We start from the raw sequence: 17,099 nt of genomic DNA, 5'->3' as shown, positions 1-17,099 counted from the left end.
GGTGCCCACGCTGGAGCACAGTGGCACGATCTTGGTTCACCGCAGCCTCCGCCTCCCAAGTTCAAGAGATTCTCCTGCCTCAGCCTCCCAAGTAGCTGGGACAACAGGCATGCTCCACCATACCCAGCTAATTTTGTATTTTTAGTAGATACAGGGTTTCATCATGTTGGCCAAGTTGGTCTCGAACTTCTGACTTCAAATGATCCACCTGCTTTGGCCTCCCAAAGTGCTGGGATTACAGGCATTGAGTCACTGCACCCAGCCCTCCCCCACTATATTTTAAATGACAGAATTTCAACTTAAAATCCTTCCCTAACTGGGGGAAAAGTCAATACCAGCTTTTTTTCAGAGTTAGGAAAAATTTTTACTCTATTTCCTAAAGAGTAAGATACTATTTTTAGAAGAGGAAGAAAAGGTATTTTCAAAAAGAGGGATGCTGATATAGCTAAACAAAGTGAGTCTGTCATAAATGACATACATGCTTGGAATATGAGAAACCTTACCAGGGACTTAGCCTGCAAACTACTCCTATGGACTTTATTGTGTTGCCCCCAAATTCATATGGTGAAGTCCCACTTCCCAATGTAATGGTATATGGAGATGGCCCTTTGGGAGGTAATTACATGAGGTCATGAGGGTGGGGCACTCATGATGGAATTAGTGCTTGTATAATAAGAGAAACCAGAGCACTCATCCACACTTGTGCTCTCTCTCCCTCTCTGCCATGTGAGGACAGAGACAAGGCAGCCCTCTGTAAGTCAGGAACAGAGCCCTCACCAGAACCCAACCATGCAGGCACCCTGATCTTGGAATTCCCAGTCACCAAAACTGAAAAATAAATTTCTGTTGTTTAAACCTCCTATCTTTGGTATTTTGTTATGGCAGCCCAAGTAGGCTGAGATACCTACTAATATAAATAAGGAAATAAATAAACTATTGGGCAGTACCTCCTCAGCCGTGCGATTGCTATGCCGTTGGTAGGTGAGGGAGGACAAGCTCAGCAGGTGGGTCTTTGTTACCAAGGGATCAAGACAGTGATCAGCATTCTCCTCAGTGGGTGAGGCCATCAGATGAACGGTCACCTGACTTAAATCACTCACCATCTGGGTCACACTCCAATCAGAGATAAGGCGCCGCATCACTGTGCCTGCTGAGAAAAGGAGGTACACAGAGCCCATGCTACCCAGTTCAGAGGATAGTGTGAGACAGAGATGGAGGAGGGAAATTAAACTGAGAAAGGGAAAAACAACAGGGAATAGGATAGGAGAAATGAAGGGAGTCTTTTATTTTACCTTGAGGTATAAGCCGCTGAGTTCCCCGAGTGAAGACGTGGCCCTGACTGCACTCAATCTGGATGCCCCGTTGCTGGGCAAATGAGGCCCAATAATGTACCTGACAACAAGAGAGCATAACTGAACAAAGGAAGGCATGAGAGGGATGATTAAGGGATTCAATATGAGAAACAAGAAAATTAGAAGCAGAATAGAAGTGAAGATGTCAGCAAGGACATCAGTGCCTTACCTGCAGCTGGGGAAAGAGGGCTGTATAGGAAAGTTGCTTGTAGTGCTGACCAAGTTTCTTCTTGCTGGGTTTCAGGTTATTGAAGAGCTTTCCCCTGCAGATAGGCCTTGTGACACTAGTCCAAGTTGCCCAGAAATTTTGCATCCAGCGCAGGGTACTACTATATAGCAGAATTCGGGGCTGGGATATTGCTGCAAAGGGAAGGATAGACATTTCTTAGTTATGGATGAAACACAGAGATAAAGCTAAATCTTTCCCTTACTTCAGGTTGTAGAGGCTTAAAAATCTAAAATCCAAACAGCACCTAGCCTCGCATTCAGCATCCCCAACTCCCTCTTCTTTCAATGATCTAAGCTCTCTGCTTTCCCCTACTGCTGTGGTCTAAATATTTGCATTTTCCCAAAATTCACATTGAAATACTAACCCCAGGCCAGGCACAGTGGCTCACGCCTGTAATCCAAGCACTTTAGGAGGCTGAGGCAGACAGATCACGAGGTCAAGATATCAAGACCATCCTGTCTCTACTAAAAATACAAAAATTAGCTGGGTGTGGTGGTGCATGCCTAGAGTCCCAGCTACTTCAGAGGCTGAGGCAGGAGAATCATTTGAACTCGGGAGGTAGAGGTCTCAGTGAGCTGAGATCATGCCACTGTACTCCAGCCTGGGTAACAGAGCAAGACTCCATCTCAAAAAAAAAAAAAAAAAAAAAAAACTAACCCCAGCCAGGCACAGTGGCTCATGTCTGTAACCCCAGCACTCTGGGAGGCCGAGGTGGGTGGATCATAAGGTCAGGAGTTGAAGACCAGCCTGACCAAGATGATAAAATCCCATCTCTACTAAAAATACAAAAAATTAGCCAGGCACGGTGGCAGGTGCCTATAATCCCAGCTACTTGGAGGCTGAGGCAGAAGAATCGCTTGAACCTGGGTGACAGAGGTTGCAGTGAGCCGAGATCGTGGCACTGCACTCCAGCCTTGGTGATAGAGTGAAACTCCATCTCAGGAAAAAAAAAAAAAAAGAAAAACATCATCACCTAAGGTGATGATGTTAAAAGGTGGACCTCTGGGAGGTCACTAGATCACAAGGGTGGAGACCTTATGATTAGGATTAGTGCCCTTTTAAAAGTGGTCCAAGGGAGCTCACTGACTCCTTCCACCATATTAGGACAGAGCAAAAAGTCACCATCTATGAGGAATGCACCCTCAAGACACTGAATCTGTCAGCTCTTTGATCTTGGACTTTCAAGCCTCCAGAACTATGACAGATAAATGTTTGCTGTTTATAAGTTACCAAACTTGTGGTATTATTGTTACAGCAGCCAAAAAGGACTAAGACATCAACTCTTTCCAATAAACAAACAAAAAAAAAGGTCCTAACCCAGCTTCTCCCTTGTCCTTGTCCTCTCCCCTCCCAAGACAGTCAAGCTGAAGTCCCCAGTGTCCATGCCCATCCTCCCAGCCCTTCCTCCCCACTGCCCCAGGCCCAAGCCTCACTTCCACTGTGACGAGTCAGATCCATCTTGATGGAGAGATTGAGGTTCTCTGAGCGAAAGGCCCGGTAGGAGTCATGGAGCTGGCCCAAGGGCACCTCAGGCAGGAACTCTGGGGCCCGTAGAGTGACACTATGGTGATCATGGGGGTTCCCATGGCACAGCCACTGCAGGTCCAGTGTCATGCAGAGGTCAGGCAGGTGAAGGAAGCAGCAGTCGTCATACCTGCCTCACAACGGAGCCCCAGCCCTCAGTGCCCTGGTCACTCACTTCCCCTTGGTTCTTCCCCCTCCCTCCAACCTAAGTCCCTCACCCCATGGAGGCCCCTCCCTTCACTCCACTCACTTAGAGGCTGTTCTCACGTTGATATCCAAGTCACCCTTGAACACAAACTGACCAGGTTTCCAATGAAAAGACAGGTGGCTCCACTCCCAGTGCATATTTTCAGTTGTGTTGTATGGATCCTATGACCACCCCCAAGAATTTGGTGAGATATAGATAAGAAAACCATCCTCATCTCCCAAATCAGCACCTTTCTCTCTTCCCACACGTGCTATACAGGCCTCAACCATACCATCCTGATAGGAAAAAAGTATCATGACACCCCTCACCTCAGTGGCCAGTTGGTGCAGGTTCGCCTGTTCAATGTCCATGTGCCAGTCTCCATGGAACAGAAGACGGCTCTTGTCCCACCAGGGCAAAGGTGGGCTGGGGTCAGCTGAGGGCTTGGTCAACAGGTCCACACACTGGCCAATCAATGTCCAGGCTGGATCCCAGCATGGGCCCCATACCACTGTATACTGGAATATTTCCGCTGGGGTAGAGGAACAAAGGCTATAACTTGAACATAACATTACTCCTCTCTTCCTCCTTCACTCCAGAAGGACCTCAGCTCACCTCCCATTTCACCCATTACAAATGTCCCTCAGCCAAGCCAACTGCCCCATCTCTACTCACAGTGAAAGTCATGGTAGAATTTGAGTGGGGGCATGTTCCTCTCCACTGCCACGTTACCCCACGGAAGCCCCAAGTGCAGGATCTGACGCCGACGGGAGCAAGGCTGACCACTCTGCTCAGTGCCCACAAGTCGACCCATCAGCCGCCAGTCACAGATCTCAAACAGGTACCGTGGGTAGTCTCTGATCCGAACTGTTATCAGAGGAAGAATACACACTGGCTGCTCAGGCTCAGTCTGAGCACTCTGGGGCATGTCTTTTACCTCACCACTACTTTACCCGTCTATATTTACAAAGTCAATTGAGAGAACAAGGGCAGGCAGCTGGCAGCAAGCTGAAAAGTGACAGTGACCCTGGAGCAGAAGGTTAAGGGCATAGCACTGAGATCCAAGAGCCACAATAACCTTAAAGATGACTGTGTTAGCAGCTTTCCCTTCATGTTAGCCAAGCAATTTTAGGGTGAAATTCAGGAACAAAGAAAGGGAAGGGGAGCTCACCCATCCCACTCCACCCATCCCAAACAGCCACGGTTCCCAATATAACTTAGTTCTTCTGAAATCACTCAGAGAGCTCCCTAGAGCTCAGAGGGCAAACACCAGGTCTGCAAATAAGGGAAACATTACTTACCCAGAAAAGTCTTGACATTGCACTTGAGCATACGACACCACTGAATGACAAGATCTACTCCCTCAGGAGGAAAAGGGCTGCCTGGATCAAGCTCTTGAACCTGCTCTACCACACGCTCAGGACCATGGAAGGAGGCATCTGCCAGAGCTACCAGCTCTAGCCCTGCTACACTCCAAGTAAGCAGTGCCTGGCGCATGGGTGTGTTGCCATAGAGACGACGGGAGCGCTGGATGTAGATTTCAATGTTTTTGCGTTCCAAAGAGGCATAGAGCTCCTCAATTTTGCGGGCAGGCAATAACTCCCCATGCTGCTTCCGAAGGGCGGCCACTTTGGCATCCAAAAGCTGCAGCCTTTTGGCACTCTCCTTACTTTCATCCTTCATCAGCTCATAGTTATCATGAAGTTTCACCTCAAAAATGTCATCCAGGAAAACCCATGAAAAGTGCTGAACCTTTAAGAGTAGATCAGGTGGGAGCGGGACAGGGTGTGTGGAGGCCCAAGCACAAGTCCCTCGATGCAGTCCCTTCAGCCACTTCTGAACTCCCACAGCCTCATCTAGAGTTCGAGAAAAGTCATATTGATAAGGAAACTCCACTGAGACTGAGCCAAGGGAGAGGAGCCAAACACGGTTCCGGAGGGTCTGCAGTGCAGGGAAGGGGTTCCGGTGGAGAATCATCTCTTCCAGCTCAGGTAGCAACTGCACCTCCACCTCCTTGAAGTTGAAGATACTATTGCCATCAAAGCCAACAGCCAGCTCTGGACAGTATACCTGCAGGGAACCTCCATGCCGGCTCAGTGACACACTCTCTGCAGCCAGGGTAATGAACTTGTCCTCAGCTACAAAAGCTGTCACCTTGGCTGTGCTCACCTCCAGGGTCAGGTTTAGCAGCCGCTTTGGGGGTAAAGGCTCAGAGGCATGGCCTTCTAGCTCAGAAGTGGTTCTTGAAGTCTCTAGTGCAAGGGATGGTACAGTCTCAGGAAACATAGTGGCTCTTAGCAGGTCTCGGCACTGTAGAGTGGCCAGGACATGCTGGTACAGGTACATGTGATCGGGGGGGCTCCAAAGTAAGGTCAGCCCTGCACCACACTGAACCTTTAGGGAGCAGAAGAAAAGGATCTGTCAATTACCATGTCGCAAAACAGTAGAGATGGTAAGGATTATGATACATGCACACCTGGCTCAAGAACCATCTCCACCCAGAAGTCTTTCTTGAGTAACCACATTAATTACTCCCTTCTTTTGTTCCTGTTAGCACTAATGCGGTGAGCTAACAGTTGTTATTATCTTAAATTTAAGAGTACTTATACTTTTTAAGTTTTCCTCAACTGAATCCTAAATTGTCTGAGAATAGCGGTCAGGTGTTTTAATTCTTCGGTATCTACCATAGTACACTCAGTGTAGACAGCAGGTACTCAATAAATCATCTGGCTTCATGTTTCTGCTTGTGAGTTGCCTTTCTATCAGCAACTAAACTTTGTCTGGTAACCACTGCAACAGTCAACTTGAATGTTTCATGAACTGACTGCATCAATTTCATTCTCAAAATACAGCATAATAAATTACTGAGCACACAAGTCAATATGGCAGCTGACTTATATAAAAGTATGCCTCAAGGATGGGAGTAGAGTCTTCGTCAGCTTGAAAAACAAAGTCAGTTCTGAATAGCTAAGTGGACAGAGAAAAGTAAAATTCCAGGACATAAAAATTCTCAAGTTCTAGTCTCCAAAAAAAGAAACTTCAGTTTCTAAAGGAAGGTGAAGTCTGACAAAGAGGAAAATACCCCACCCTCCTCCTAAGAGGGTCCCATGTCCATCTGTTACCCTGAGGACAAAGACACTGGAAAGCCTCTCTGAAAACGTGCTGGTGCCTCTATCTTCTGACTCCTTCCAGTCTTTTGATGGGCTAAGGGCTTCAACAAAATGACACCAGATCATTATTTTTTAAAAGTCCCTTATTTTTCAGAGATGCATACTGAAATATTTATAGTTGAAGTTATATATATCTGATACCTACATGAATTGATAATTATTGAATCTTTTTTTTTTTTTTGAGACGGAGTTTCGCTGTTGTTACCCAGACTGGAGTGCAATGGCACGATCTCGGCTCACTGCAACCTCCACCTTCTGGGTTCAAGCAATTCTCCTGCCTCAGCCTCCCGAGTAGCTGGGACTACAGGCGCGCACCACCATGCCCAGCTAATTTTTGTATTTTTAATAGAGATGAGGTTTCACCTCATTGACCAGGATGGTCTCGATCTCTTGACCTCGTGATCCACCCTCCTCGGCCTCCCAAAGTGCTGGGATTATAGGCGTGAGCCACCGCGCCCAGCCTGATAATTATTGAATCTTGATATACAAAAGCTTATATAGTCTCTCTAGTTTTGTATATATTTTCAATTCCACAAAAGGTTAAAAACATACAAGCTACAAAAAATAATGATGATCAGGTGTCATACTTCTCATGAAACCAGTTTTACAACATGAGTTAAAAAGAGAGGCTGGGCATGGTGGCTCACACCTATAATCTCAGCACTTTGGGAGGCCAAAATAGGAGGATTGCTTGAGCCCAGGAGTTTAAGACCAGTCTGAGCAAAACATGAGACTCTGTCTTGGGAAAAGATAAGAAAAAAAAAAAGACACAGGAAGGCTCTAAGCTGAGGGAAAAGCCAGCCTGGCCCCACCTCTCCACAGGAACATTACCTCTAGAGAGCGGATGCTGCTGTGATAGGTGATGGAGATCATGGAAAGGCTGAGCACTGGGGTGGGAATGTCAGGGGCCTTGCAACAGGGCTGCATCTTCTCTGTGACTGATTTTACCAGTGCTAGCACAAGTCCTTGAATCCCCACAGTGGAGGTCTCCGCACTGCCCAGGATAGTCAGGGTGTCCAGACGTACCTCTGAAGCACCTAACAACAAGAAACCATGACAGCCTTGGTTCACAGCTCTCAAAGGGAAACAATAGTCCTCACTTACCTTTCTTATTTATTTCCTTAATTATCTTTATTCCTCATGCCACCTTAAGTTCATTCCTTAGGTTTTTTTTTTTTTTTTTGAGACAGAGTTTCGCTCTTGTTACCCAGGCTGGAGTGCAATGGCACAATCTCGGCTCACTGCAACCTCTACCTCCTGGGTTCAGGCAATTCTCCTGCCTCAGCCTCCCGAGTAGCTGGGATTACAGGCACGCGCCACCATGCCCAGCTAATTTTTTGTATTTTTAGTAGAGACAGGGTTTCACCATGTTGACCAGGATGGTCTCGATCTCTTGACCTCTTGATCCACCCACCTCAGCCTCCCAAAGTGCTGGGATTACAGGCTTGAGCCACCGCGCCCGGCCCATTCCTTAGGTTTTTAAAATTTTTTTTAAAGAGATGGGGTTTCTCCATGTTGGCCAGGCTGGTCTTGAACTCCCAACCTCAGGTGATCTGCCTGCCTCAGCCTCCCAAAGTGCTGGCATTACAGGCATGAGCCACTGCGCCTGGCCTCATTCCTTAGGTTTTAAGGAAACTTTCCCTTTTCCATCTTAACCTAACTAGATTCAGCAGAGCCAAAGAATTTCCTTAACTCCTACAAATTGCACAGACACATACCACTTACCCTCTAGAACTAAACACACAAGGAAATAAGAAGCTATATGGATCTCACTCTCTTGACTAGATCAAGGCTGTCTTTTTCTTAGGTCTTGCTTACTACTTGCCTTTCATAAGCCCTTAAGAAATATCAAGAAACCTAATATTTATGCAAGACCTTCAAGCATCTCATGACTCTAATTTAGAAAAATTCCAGATAATCAGCTTCATCAAATGAGAAGGAGCACACTAAACCAACATAATCTGCTTAGGTTACACACTACACACTTCAGTATATTTATTTATTTTATTTTTGGAGACAGAGTCTCGCTCTGTTGCCCAGGCTGGAGTGCAGTGGCACCACCTCAGCTCACTGCAACCTCTGCCTCCCAGGTTCAAGCAATTCTCCTGCCTCAGCCATTCAAGTAGCACACTTCAGTATAGACTCCTTGTCCCACTTACCAACCAAGGCAGAAAGGGTGAACAAGTTCATGTCTTCGACCTTCAAGTCCACTTTCCACAGTAATGACACAGATTCCCCAAATGAAGAGTCCCTAGAGACAGCTGACTTCCCAGATTGTGAACCCATCAGGGATAAAATACGAGACAGACATTGGGCACAGGTATCTGATGCTTCTACCTGAAGTCCTCGAATGGTACAATCAAGAAAGAGGGTATCTGACTGGGTGCTGGACAAGCCCAGAGGCTGGTTATAGCTACCCTAGAGAAGAAGCAGACAGATACCATTAGAAGTACACAGGTGCACCGTTTTATAATGCCCTGATGCACTGCCAGCTCCCAACAGGATGCTCAGTGCTCTGATCCATGACAGGATGAGGAGAGCCGTGCAGGCCCCTATTCACCAAAGCCCCCACCTACCTGTAGTGTGAAGGAATCCAGAACAAGAGCCTCACCCCAAACATGCATATTGGGTGGGTGTGGTGCCCGCTGAATGTGGGAGTCACTGCCCACACGCCAGCAGAGGTGGTCCACAGTTAGGACGCCCCGCTGATGGATGCTTTGTGGCCTGAGGTGCTGGTAATCTGAACAAAGGTGAGAAAAGAGTTCCATGGAGCCACCGTGGCCATCAGTTGGGCCAAGCTCCACTAATGGACAGATTCTTGTTCCTTTTCCATCTGAGAGGCTTACCCAGAGAGATGGAATTGAATCCCAAGGCAAAAGGCGGTGTATCTCCAAGCTGAATGGAAATGTTGACATTGGAGATGGAGGTGCTAAAGATGATGGGAGCCAGAATTTGGGGGAAGGTTCTGCATAGGGACAAGACATCACTGTTTGGTAAAAAGTGCAACCTCCTATTATGGAACAGTTTCTGAAGCTCACAACATCAGAGTGAGAATTTACAGTTGTGTTGTGATTCTTAGGATGGGATACACCTAGAAGATAAAACACTGAATTCATCAACTTACTGCTACTCTTTTTTTTTTTTTTGAAACAGAGTTTTGCTCTTGTTACCCAGGCTAGAGTGCGATGGCGCGATCTCGGCTCACCGCAACCTCCACCTCCTGGGTTCAGGCAATTCTCCTGCCTCAGCCTTGAGTAGCTGGGATTACAGGCACATGCCATCGTGCCCAGCTAATATTTTGTATTTTTCATAGAGACGGGGTTTCACCATGTTGACCAGGATGGTCTTGATCTCTTGACCTCGTGATCCACCCGCCTCGGCCTCCCAAAGTGCTGGGATTACAGGCTTGAGCCACCATGCCCGGCCAATTTACTGCTACTCTTAACAGTAATCTGCAGGAACCCCAGAAAGATATTAATTAGACTGAATCATCTAAAATTGTCACTTTCACAGGCCAAATATGATGAACACCAGCAATATTATATGACTGAACCTAAAATAACCAAGAAGCATCACTTTTAAACTATAACCTTAAGTTCTCTGTGCAGCACAATGGAAGCACTACACAAAGACATAACTGTCACCTTACAATCTCCATGTTGGCAGACAAGACAAAGATTTTCCTTGTCACTTAAGTTCAGTTCAACAAATGTTTATTTTGTATAAAACAGTATGCTGGGCACTAAGGACACAAAAACAAAGAGGACAACATCCTGCCATGAAGGAGTCTAGTCTAATAAGAAAGATATATAAAACAGATTGCTATTGTGACTCAGATTTGAGGTGGTCAAACAACCTCCTCATTTAACACAAGATGCCACTTTGGACTAAAAGAATCCCAGAGAATCCAACTGATAAGATGGTGGCTGAAAAAGATCAGACTGACCTTTTTTTCCTTTGCTTAAGAACAGGTGAACTAGACCCTTGAGTCTCCAGTGCCAGTAGATGCAGCCAGTGAGAGAATTCCTGGTGCCGGTAGTGAATGATGCAAGTGTTCAGAACCAGGGAGGCTGAGAGGTCAATGGTAGTCACCTGAAATGAGAAGACAAACTGTGGATTGGGTTTTATTTTACAAACTCATAAATATAATAATGTAGAGACAAAGTAGAGAAAGAAACAATTCTTGGTACCACAATCATCATACCTGCACACTAGCCTTGAGGGAATTGAGGCAGACAATGCGCTGGCGACTCTGGGACAGCAACAACCCATCTGTAAGAGGCCAAAGGACAGATCAGAGGACAGCACTGGAAGGGCAAGAGATAAAACTGGGAGAGGGTCAGAAGTTGGCAAAGAGGTTAAGACTGTCACTAACACTTGTGAGTTGGGGCTGTTTTCTCTCATTATGTTCCCTCCTTCTGCTCCCCAGTTACACTGAGATTAGATTAAGAAGACCATATGAGACATGAGCAAAGAGAGTATCTACTCCTCCCATTCTCTCTCAGTACCAGTACCCCGACCCATGAACCTTCCAGCAGGAGTTCAGTGCTCATCTGTGCCATATCAGAATTTGCTGTGAAGCTTCGAAGGGGCAGCTGATCCTCATCACGGTGATACAGGAACTGCAGTAGCTTCAAAGTCCAAGTCAGGTGCCTGAACCAAGACAGATTCTGGCTCAGGAAGATGTGGATGCCACTCCTACTTCTTGTTATTTTTATTTTTTTTTAATAATTTAAATTCTTCTCACATTACATAGATGTAACCATTCCTATTTCCTTTCTCCCCATAGGCAAGCTCAGTGCAACTACTAGGCTGGTTACAGAGATCCCAACATACAGCTCCCACGATCACTCTCCCATCCTCTGTGTCAGGAGAGACCTCACCTCTTTTGACTATTCATGGACAATACCACACTTGTGTTCTCCATCTTAACCTTGACCTGGTCTGGCAGCTGCTGGAGGAGGATCAGGCCAGGCAGAGTTGGCTCAACCAAGTCCTCTGTCACCTCTGAAAACATGAATGAATAACACAAGAACCAACAATCTTAACACTTTCAATTCTCCAGAAATGCCCTGTCCTCTATGGACAAATTCTCCCACATAAAGTAGACTAAGAAAATGCCTAAGCTGGATGGACCACAGGGTGAACACCCCAGAGATCCAGGCACCTGCTGTACTTCCTTCTCCAGACTCTAAAAACCTAAAGAGTACAAGGAGCAGGTTGGTAAATGATAAGAATATGGACCTTAGGGCCAAATAATTTAAACCTCATTTTTACTACTGATTAGCTGTATAACTTCAGTCTAGTTACCAAGCTAACCTTCCTAGGCTTCAGTTTCCTTATTTGTGAAATGCTGAGGATTTAGTGAGAGAATATACAGTCATCCCTTGGTATACTTGGGGCTTTGGGTTCCAGGACTCCCTGCAGATACCAAAGTCCAAACATATTCAACTGCAGCAGTTGTCCCTGTGGGAACCTGTGTATACAAAAAGTCAGCCCTCCACATCAGCAAGTTTCATATCCTGCAAATGCTGCATTTTCCATACATGTTTGGTTATGGATGTAGAACACACAGATATGGAGAGCCAACTGTATGTACTGAAAAAAATCCACATATAAGTAAACCCACACAGCTCAAACCATGTTGTTCAATGGTAAATTGTATATAAAATACATAGTAACTAACCCATGATAGATGCCCACTCAGTGTTAGTTCTGTCACTCTGCATAAGCAAATGCCTATTTCTTCTAACTGTCCTTAGGGTCAAAGTCCATGGTGACTAATGACTCATACCTAAAAAAGGAGTGAGGCCACCATTTTATCTACTTCCAAAACAATCCCTGAGAACAAGATAGCCAAGAAACTCAATGACTGGGGCTTTACCTGAACAGGGAACAGGCTTAGATGCCAGGCTTGGGCCCTGGCACAGCAGTTGGCTCTGGAAGAGGCCTTCATGCAGTTCAGCATGGAGTGTCCACACATCCACAGAGATAGCTGTCAGATGCCGACTGCTAATGCCCACCTTTAGACACAGGTCCAGGGCCAGTGAGAGCTCCACTAGGCAGGTGTCTTCCTGTGGGGAAGATAAGCCTCTGAGGTGTGTAAGAAGGTTTGGCAGTCTTAGGTCAAAATGTGGTGATCTGGAACACCAGGTACTGACTTGAGGGAACCCCCTAAGGCCACAGAACCTAGAATGTAAGCCCTAAGCTCCTTCTTTATGCCCAGGAGGAAATGAGGCATCTGAATGATCATGGCATACTTACCAGCTGACCACTCTTTAGAACTTTGCTGTTGACCTTACATAAGCTCACCTCACAGATTAGCCTAGGAAAGGAAAAAAATTAGGAGCACTTCACCCTTTTCCTCACCATTTACCTCCAATCAAGCTCTGTTGGCTAGAAGGGACAAGGCAAGTGAAATGTCTAATGTTGACACCTCCTCAAGTTGCACATGAGAACTTAACACCTTAATAAGGAGGCCCTGAAACAACTCTAAGGCAAGAACAGGACAGCTCCATTCTCTCCTCCCCAGTGCTTACCTTTTCCCATCACTATCCAAAAGAAATCTGCTTCTACTGATCTGTATATGCCATAAGGACTCAGAGGTATCCACCTTGAGAACCATAATGTTTATAGCATCTACATGAATAGAGAATAGCTGGAAGGAAAAAGCGAAGACAAACATTAATTATTGTTAAGGAACTACCCTTCCTTTCCAAATATGTAAGAGAAACAGCTCTTAGGATTATGCCCTAAAAATAGTAGAAAAATCTACCCATAACTCCAAAGCCAACCATGCCAAAGTACAGTCCAGGATAGCGGGAGAAGTTGTCTCACTTGGCAGAAGATCTTCAGTAAGGATGGGCTGAAGGACAGTTCCTTTTGATCCACCCCAGCGCTCTGGGAGAATGGGGCAGACAGGCCAGAAACTTTCTGTAGGTCCGTTCTGATACGCACTTCTCCAAAGCACAACGCCACATAGTGTCTGCCCAGAAGAGAAATCTCACTGCCACCAGGCCCATTCCTCTCATAGCAATCTATTCTCCACCCTCACATTCACTTTCTCATCCTTCCAAGAAATATAGCTCAAATCAGAGGGTTAGGTTTATAGCAGTTATCAATATCTGTCTCACGAGATAACGGCACCCAGGCTAACAGGAAGACTTCAGCAAGAACATCCCTTCCTCCTTGGATTGTGAGTCCTCTGTAGAAGAATCTCACTCTGGAAACACCAACTACAAAATACTCCCTTAGGGGAGAAGTGAGAATATAGGGTACTCACGGAAGATCATGGCTAAGGAGTTTGCTGGAAATCCACAGGTTATCAATTTCCTAAAATAGTGAGGGAGAAAGTTCTGTGTGCTAGCTGCTGCTAAATAAGCAATGAGCAGCTTGACAAGCCAGGAAAGGTTCTGGATTATTAGAATTTCTCTTTCATAGGCATGTTGCCTTGAATCCCCTCTTAGAATAGTAAACTCTTCGATATCCTGTTATCTTTCTTTTGTATCTTTGTTATGTGGCCTGGACACTCTGTGTCCTATAAACATTTTTAACTGAACAACTTGCATCAATCCCAGCGTTCTCCAACTAGTTCTAAGATCATCTTGGCAAAGAAATGGCAAGGCTGGGATTTACTAGAAAAGCCACCAGAATTTATTTTTTTTTTAAAAAAGGAAATTAAGAGTTTAAATTCAGCTGAATCAACCTTACATACATATCCAGAGTTTCCTAGAACTCACCACTGTTTGCTGGTGCTGCTGAAACTTAAGACTGACATTCTGGATCCAAAAAAAGCGGAAGGAGCCAATCTTTAGCTCCGCCTGCAGCTTCCGCTGACACCACTTGGTGGCCAACCGGACTACAAGCCACCTGCAGAAAAATTTCCGTTTATTCATAGGACCCTTTTCCAATGAAAGTTTCCCTCACCCCTTGCTGGTCTTACAAAGCCTTGCAAAAAGGTCGTTTCCTGAAACTGGATCTGAGCAACCCTCCTTTCTCCCAAAGCACCACTCTGTCATAGACATTCAGCGACACTGATCAAGATCCTAGCTCTCGACTGACCCCTCCACCCAGAGGAAACCAGAAACTCCACCCTCTAAGTTGGGGACAAAAAAAAAAAAAAAAATCTCTCAAATTGTTAGGAATCCCAGAAGCAAAGGCAGAAGGCCCCAGCAGGAGTCACAGCGGAGGCGGCTCTGTCAGATATGCCATCACGCCATCACACTCCCCAGAGGGTCTCCGTCTCCTGCCCCCACCCTCCAGATAGGTATCCGCGAGAAGGCACTTTGAGGTCAGACCTGGCTGCTAGAATGCTGTTCTCCCCAGACCTATGCTGCAGGTGCCCTTCGCGCTTGGCAAAGAGGACATTCGGGGGGGAAGAGAGGGAAAGCGAGGCCACTGAACCAGGCCCCTTCCTCAGACTCCTATTCAGTTCCTGGCCTCAGCATTTCCTCAGGCCCCGCCCGCTTCCTCAGTCTCCCCCACTCTCAGCCCATTCCCTGCAGCTCAGGCCGCGCGCCCCCGCACGATCCCTCCCCTCGCCGCGCGCCCCCTCCTCAACTCTACCCATTCTGCCTCCCGCGCCTCAGTCCGGCCGGCGCCCCCTCCTCAGTCTTTCTTCCTCCTCTTTGCCCCCTCCCTCCCTCCGCCACTGCCGCGGCCGAGAGCCCCTCACCGGCCTAGAAAGAGAGCGCTAAGCGCAACCAGCAGCAAAACCAACAGCGCGGAAAAGAACAGAGGCATTTAGGTCCGGGTCCGGCCCGGCTTGGCCCCGGCCCCCGCCATGCCGGGCCCCGACGCCGGATCCGCGCAACGCAGCCGCGGGCCGACCAGCCGCGAGCGCAGGAGCAGCGCTGAGCTAGGAAGCGTTGGTGCGCACGCGAGCCCCGCCTCCCACAGCCCGCCAGCCAGCCAACGGCCTCCCTCCTCAGCCCCACCCCGCCCCGCGACCCGGCAGGGCCGACCGGCTGCGTGCGCTAGGAACGGGTGTGGCCCCGGGAGGAGGGCGCTGGGGAGCCGACCGAGAGCTGACAGACGCCCCGGGCGCTCCCCACGGTGCCCGGAGTCCGGGCCCACTTCCTGGGCTGCGGTGACTTGGCTGGCTCATTTCGGCGGGGAGAGCTAACTTTCAGGGGCAGGGGAGTTGGAGTCCGCCTCGCCACTTAGGCCTGGACTTATGTTCTGCGGAAGTTACACCCCCGTCAGACTAGTGGTATCTTATTCAAGATCCTGTTCAGGAAAATTACTGAGGCGGAAACTAGGAGGTAATTAAAAAGCCTGAAAAATCCCGCCCAATTCCATCCAGAGGAAACTAATGAGTTGTGTTTTTTTTTTTGTTTTTTTTGAGACGAGGACTCGTTATGGTGCCCAGTCTGGTCTCGAACTCCTGCAGGCTCAAGGGATCTTCTCACCTCAGCCTCCTGAGTTGCTGGGACTAAAGACGCGCGAAACCGTTCCTGGCCAATGAGTTTTTACTTCATTTACTGTTTGAACACTGTTCTGGTCAATCTACTTATAGTACGAACTGGGCCCTGAAGAGGGGAGATACTGCAGAAGTACTGAATATTGTTCTTGCCCGTTAGCAAAAAATAGTTTATCTGGGAAGCAGACATATAAAATAGACAATACATAGTTTTTGCCTGCTTCTCTGTAAAATGAGAGAACAGGACAAAGGTCTCTCAGAGTTACTGTGCTGCTACCAAGAATCAGTATCTGAATGATACCGATAATACAGCACAAGCTAAGAAAATCCTGAGGATTTTTTTTTTTTTTTTTTTGAGATGGAGTTTTGCTCTTGTTGACCAAGCAGGAGTGCAATGTCGCAATCTGGGCTCACTGCAAACCTCCACCTCCCGGGCTCAAACGATTCTGCCTCAGCCTCCCAAGTAGCTGGGATTACGGGTGAACCCCACCATGACCAGCTAACAATATTTTTGTATTTTTAGTAGAAATGGGGTTTCATCATGTTAGCCAGGCTTGTCTCAAACTCCCGACCTCAGGTGATCCACCCACCTCAGCTTCCCAAAGTGCTGGGATTTCAGGCGTGAGCCACTGCGCCTGACCCTGAGGGTTTCAAAATAAATGGAGTAGGTCATGTCTCTTTTCATGCCCCTTCATTCCCACATCCTAATTCCATAAATATCCTTCAAGATTTTACTCAAGAGTTTCTGTTTGGCTTCCTCAGATAAAATACCATTTCATCTTTCACCTATTTGTGGCCCAAAGTTGCTTTTATGTCTCTGACTGGTTTCTTCCCTTATCTAGTCCTCTCATCAGTGATTTCACATCTCCCCAAGAGCTCCAAAGCTGTTTCAAGGTCATACTTACCTCTCAAGCACTATATTTGTGTCATCTTCCTTGTAATCTGCAGCCTTCCCCCAGGGTACATCCTCTGAATGCTCAGGAAGGCCTAATTCACTGAAAACCTCTGTCCAAATCAAGGAGGGGTGCCATGCAACACATATCCTTACTCTGGTTCATGTTATCTAATCTGTTTATTCAGCCAAGACTATCCCTTCCTTCCTTCTCCCTAGACTGTTACTAGCCCTACTCCCAACCATCTCATAGCTTAACATGTTGATTTTAGCATTTTTCTATTTCTTTCTGGAGAGATCTTAAGGGAACAACACAAGTAGAAT

General features: G+C 46.9%; 1 protein-coding gene across 4 annotated transcripts in view; it reads right to left on the bottom strand.

Annotated features, from left to right (window-relative positions):
- The window catches only part of BLTP2 (bridge-like lipid transfer protein family member 2), a 33,174-nt gene extending 17,870 nt beyond the window's left edge, over nucleotides 1-15,304 (bottom strand). The window contains exons 1-23 of one of the 4 annotated variants that reach the window (XM_078373964.1): nucleotides 15,028-15,304; nucleotides 14,202-14,331; nucleotides 13,745-13,794; nucleotides 13,300-13,447; nucleotides 13,002-13,120; nucleotides 12,727-12,787; nucleotides 12,347-12,536; nucleotides 11,346-11,469; nucleotides 10,991-11,115; nucleotides 10,667-10,734; nucleotides 10,409-10,554; nucleotides 9,309-9,427; nucleotides 9,039-9,202; nucleotides 8,622-8,880; nucleotides 7,294-7,499; nucleotides 4,594-5,686; nucleotides 3,968-4,159; nucleotides 3,622-3,824; nucleotides 3,356-3,474; nucleotides 3,015-3,235; nucleotides 1,522-1,712; nucleotides 1,293-1,392; nucleotides 948-1,150 (exon numbers count right to left, since the gene is read on the bottom strand). In XM_078373964.1, coding sequence (XP_078230090.1) covers nucleotides 948-1,150; nucleotides 1,293-1,392; nucleotides 1,522-1,712; nucleotides 3,015-3,235; nucleotides 3,356-3,474; nucleotides 3,622-3,824; nucleotides 3,968-4,159; nucleotides 4,594-5,686; nucleotides 7,294-7,499; nucleotides 8,622-8,880; nucleotides 9,039-9,202; nucleotides 9,309-9,427; nucleotides 10,409-10,554; nucleotides 10,667-10,734; nucleotides 10,991-11,115; nucleotides 11,346-11,469; nucleotides 12,347-12,536; nucleotides 12,727-12,787; nucleotides 13,002-13,087 — 3,870 coding nt within the window. In that variant the 5' untranslated portion in view covers nucleotides 13,088-13,120; nucleotides 13,300-13,447; nucleotides 13,745-13,794; nucleotides 14,202-14,331; nucleotides 15,028-15,304. Of the gene's footprint in view, nucleotides 1-947; nucleotides 1,151-1,292; nucleotides 1,393-1,521; nucleotides 1,713-3,014; nucleotides 3,236-3,355; nucleotides 3,475-3,621; nucleotides 3,825-3,967; nucleotides 4,160-4,593; nucleotides 5,687-7,293; nucleotides 7,500-8,621; nucleotides 8,881-9,038; nucleotides 9,203-9,308; nucleotides 9,428-10,408; nucleotides 10,555-10,666; nucleotides 10,735-10,990; nucleotides 11,116-11,345; nucleotides 11,470-12,346; nucleotides 12,537-12,726; nucleotides 12,788-13,001; nucleotides 13,121-13,237; nucleotides 13,448-13,744; nucleotides 13,795-14,201; nucleotides 14,332-15,027 lie in introns of all 4 variants that reach the window. The other 3 variants (XM_054256171.2, XM_054256169.2, XM_054256170.2) reach the window with 3 other exon arrangements.
- Nucleotides 15,305-17,099: the final 1,795 nt, after the last annotated feature.

This window comes from Callithrix jacchus, chromosome 5, assembly GCF_049354715.1.
Source record: "Callithrix jacchus isolate 240 chromosome 5, calJac240_pri, whole genome shotgun sequence".
NCBI classification, from domain to species: domain Eukaryota; kingdom Metazoa; phylum Chordata; class Mammalia; order Primates; family Cebidae; genus Callithrix; species Callithrix jacchus.
The sequence above is the reverse complement of the archived record's forward strand: the minus strand, read 5'-3'. Positions and strand labels throughout refer to the sequence as shown.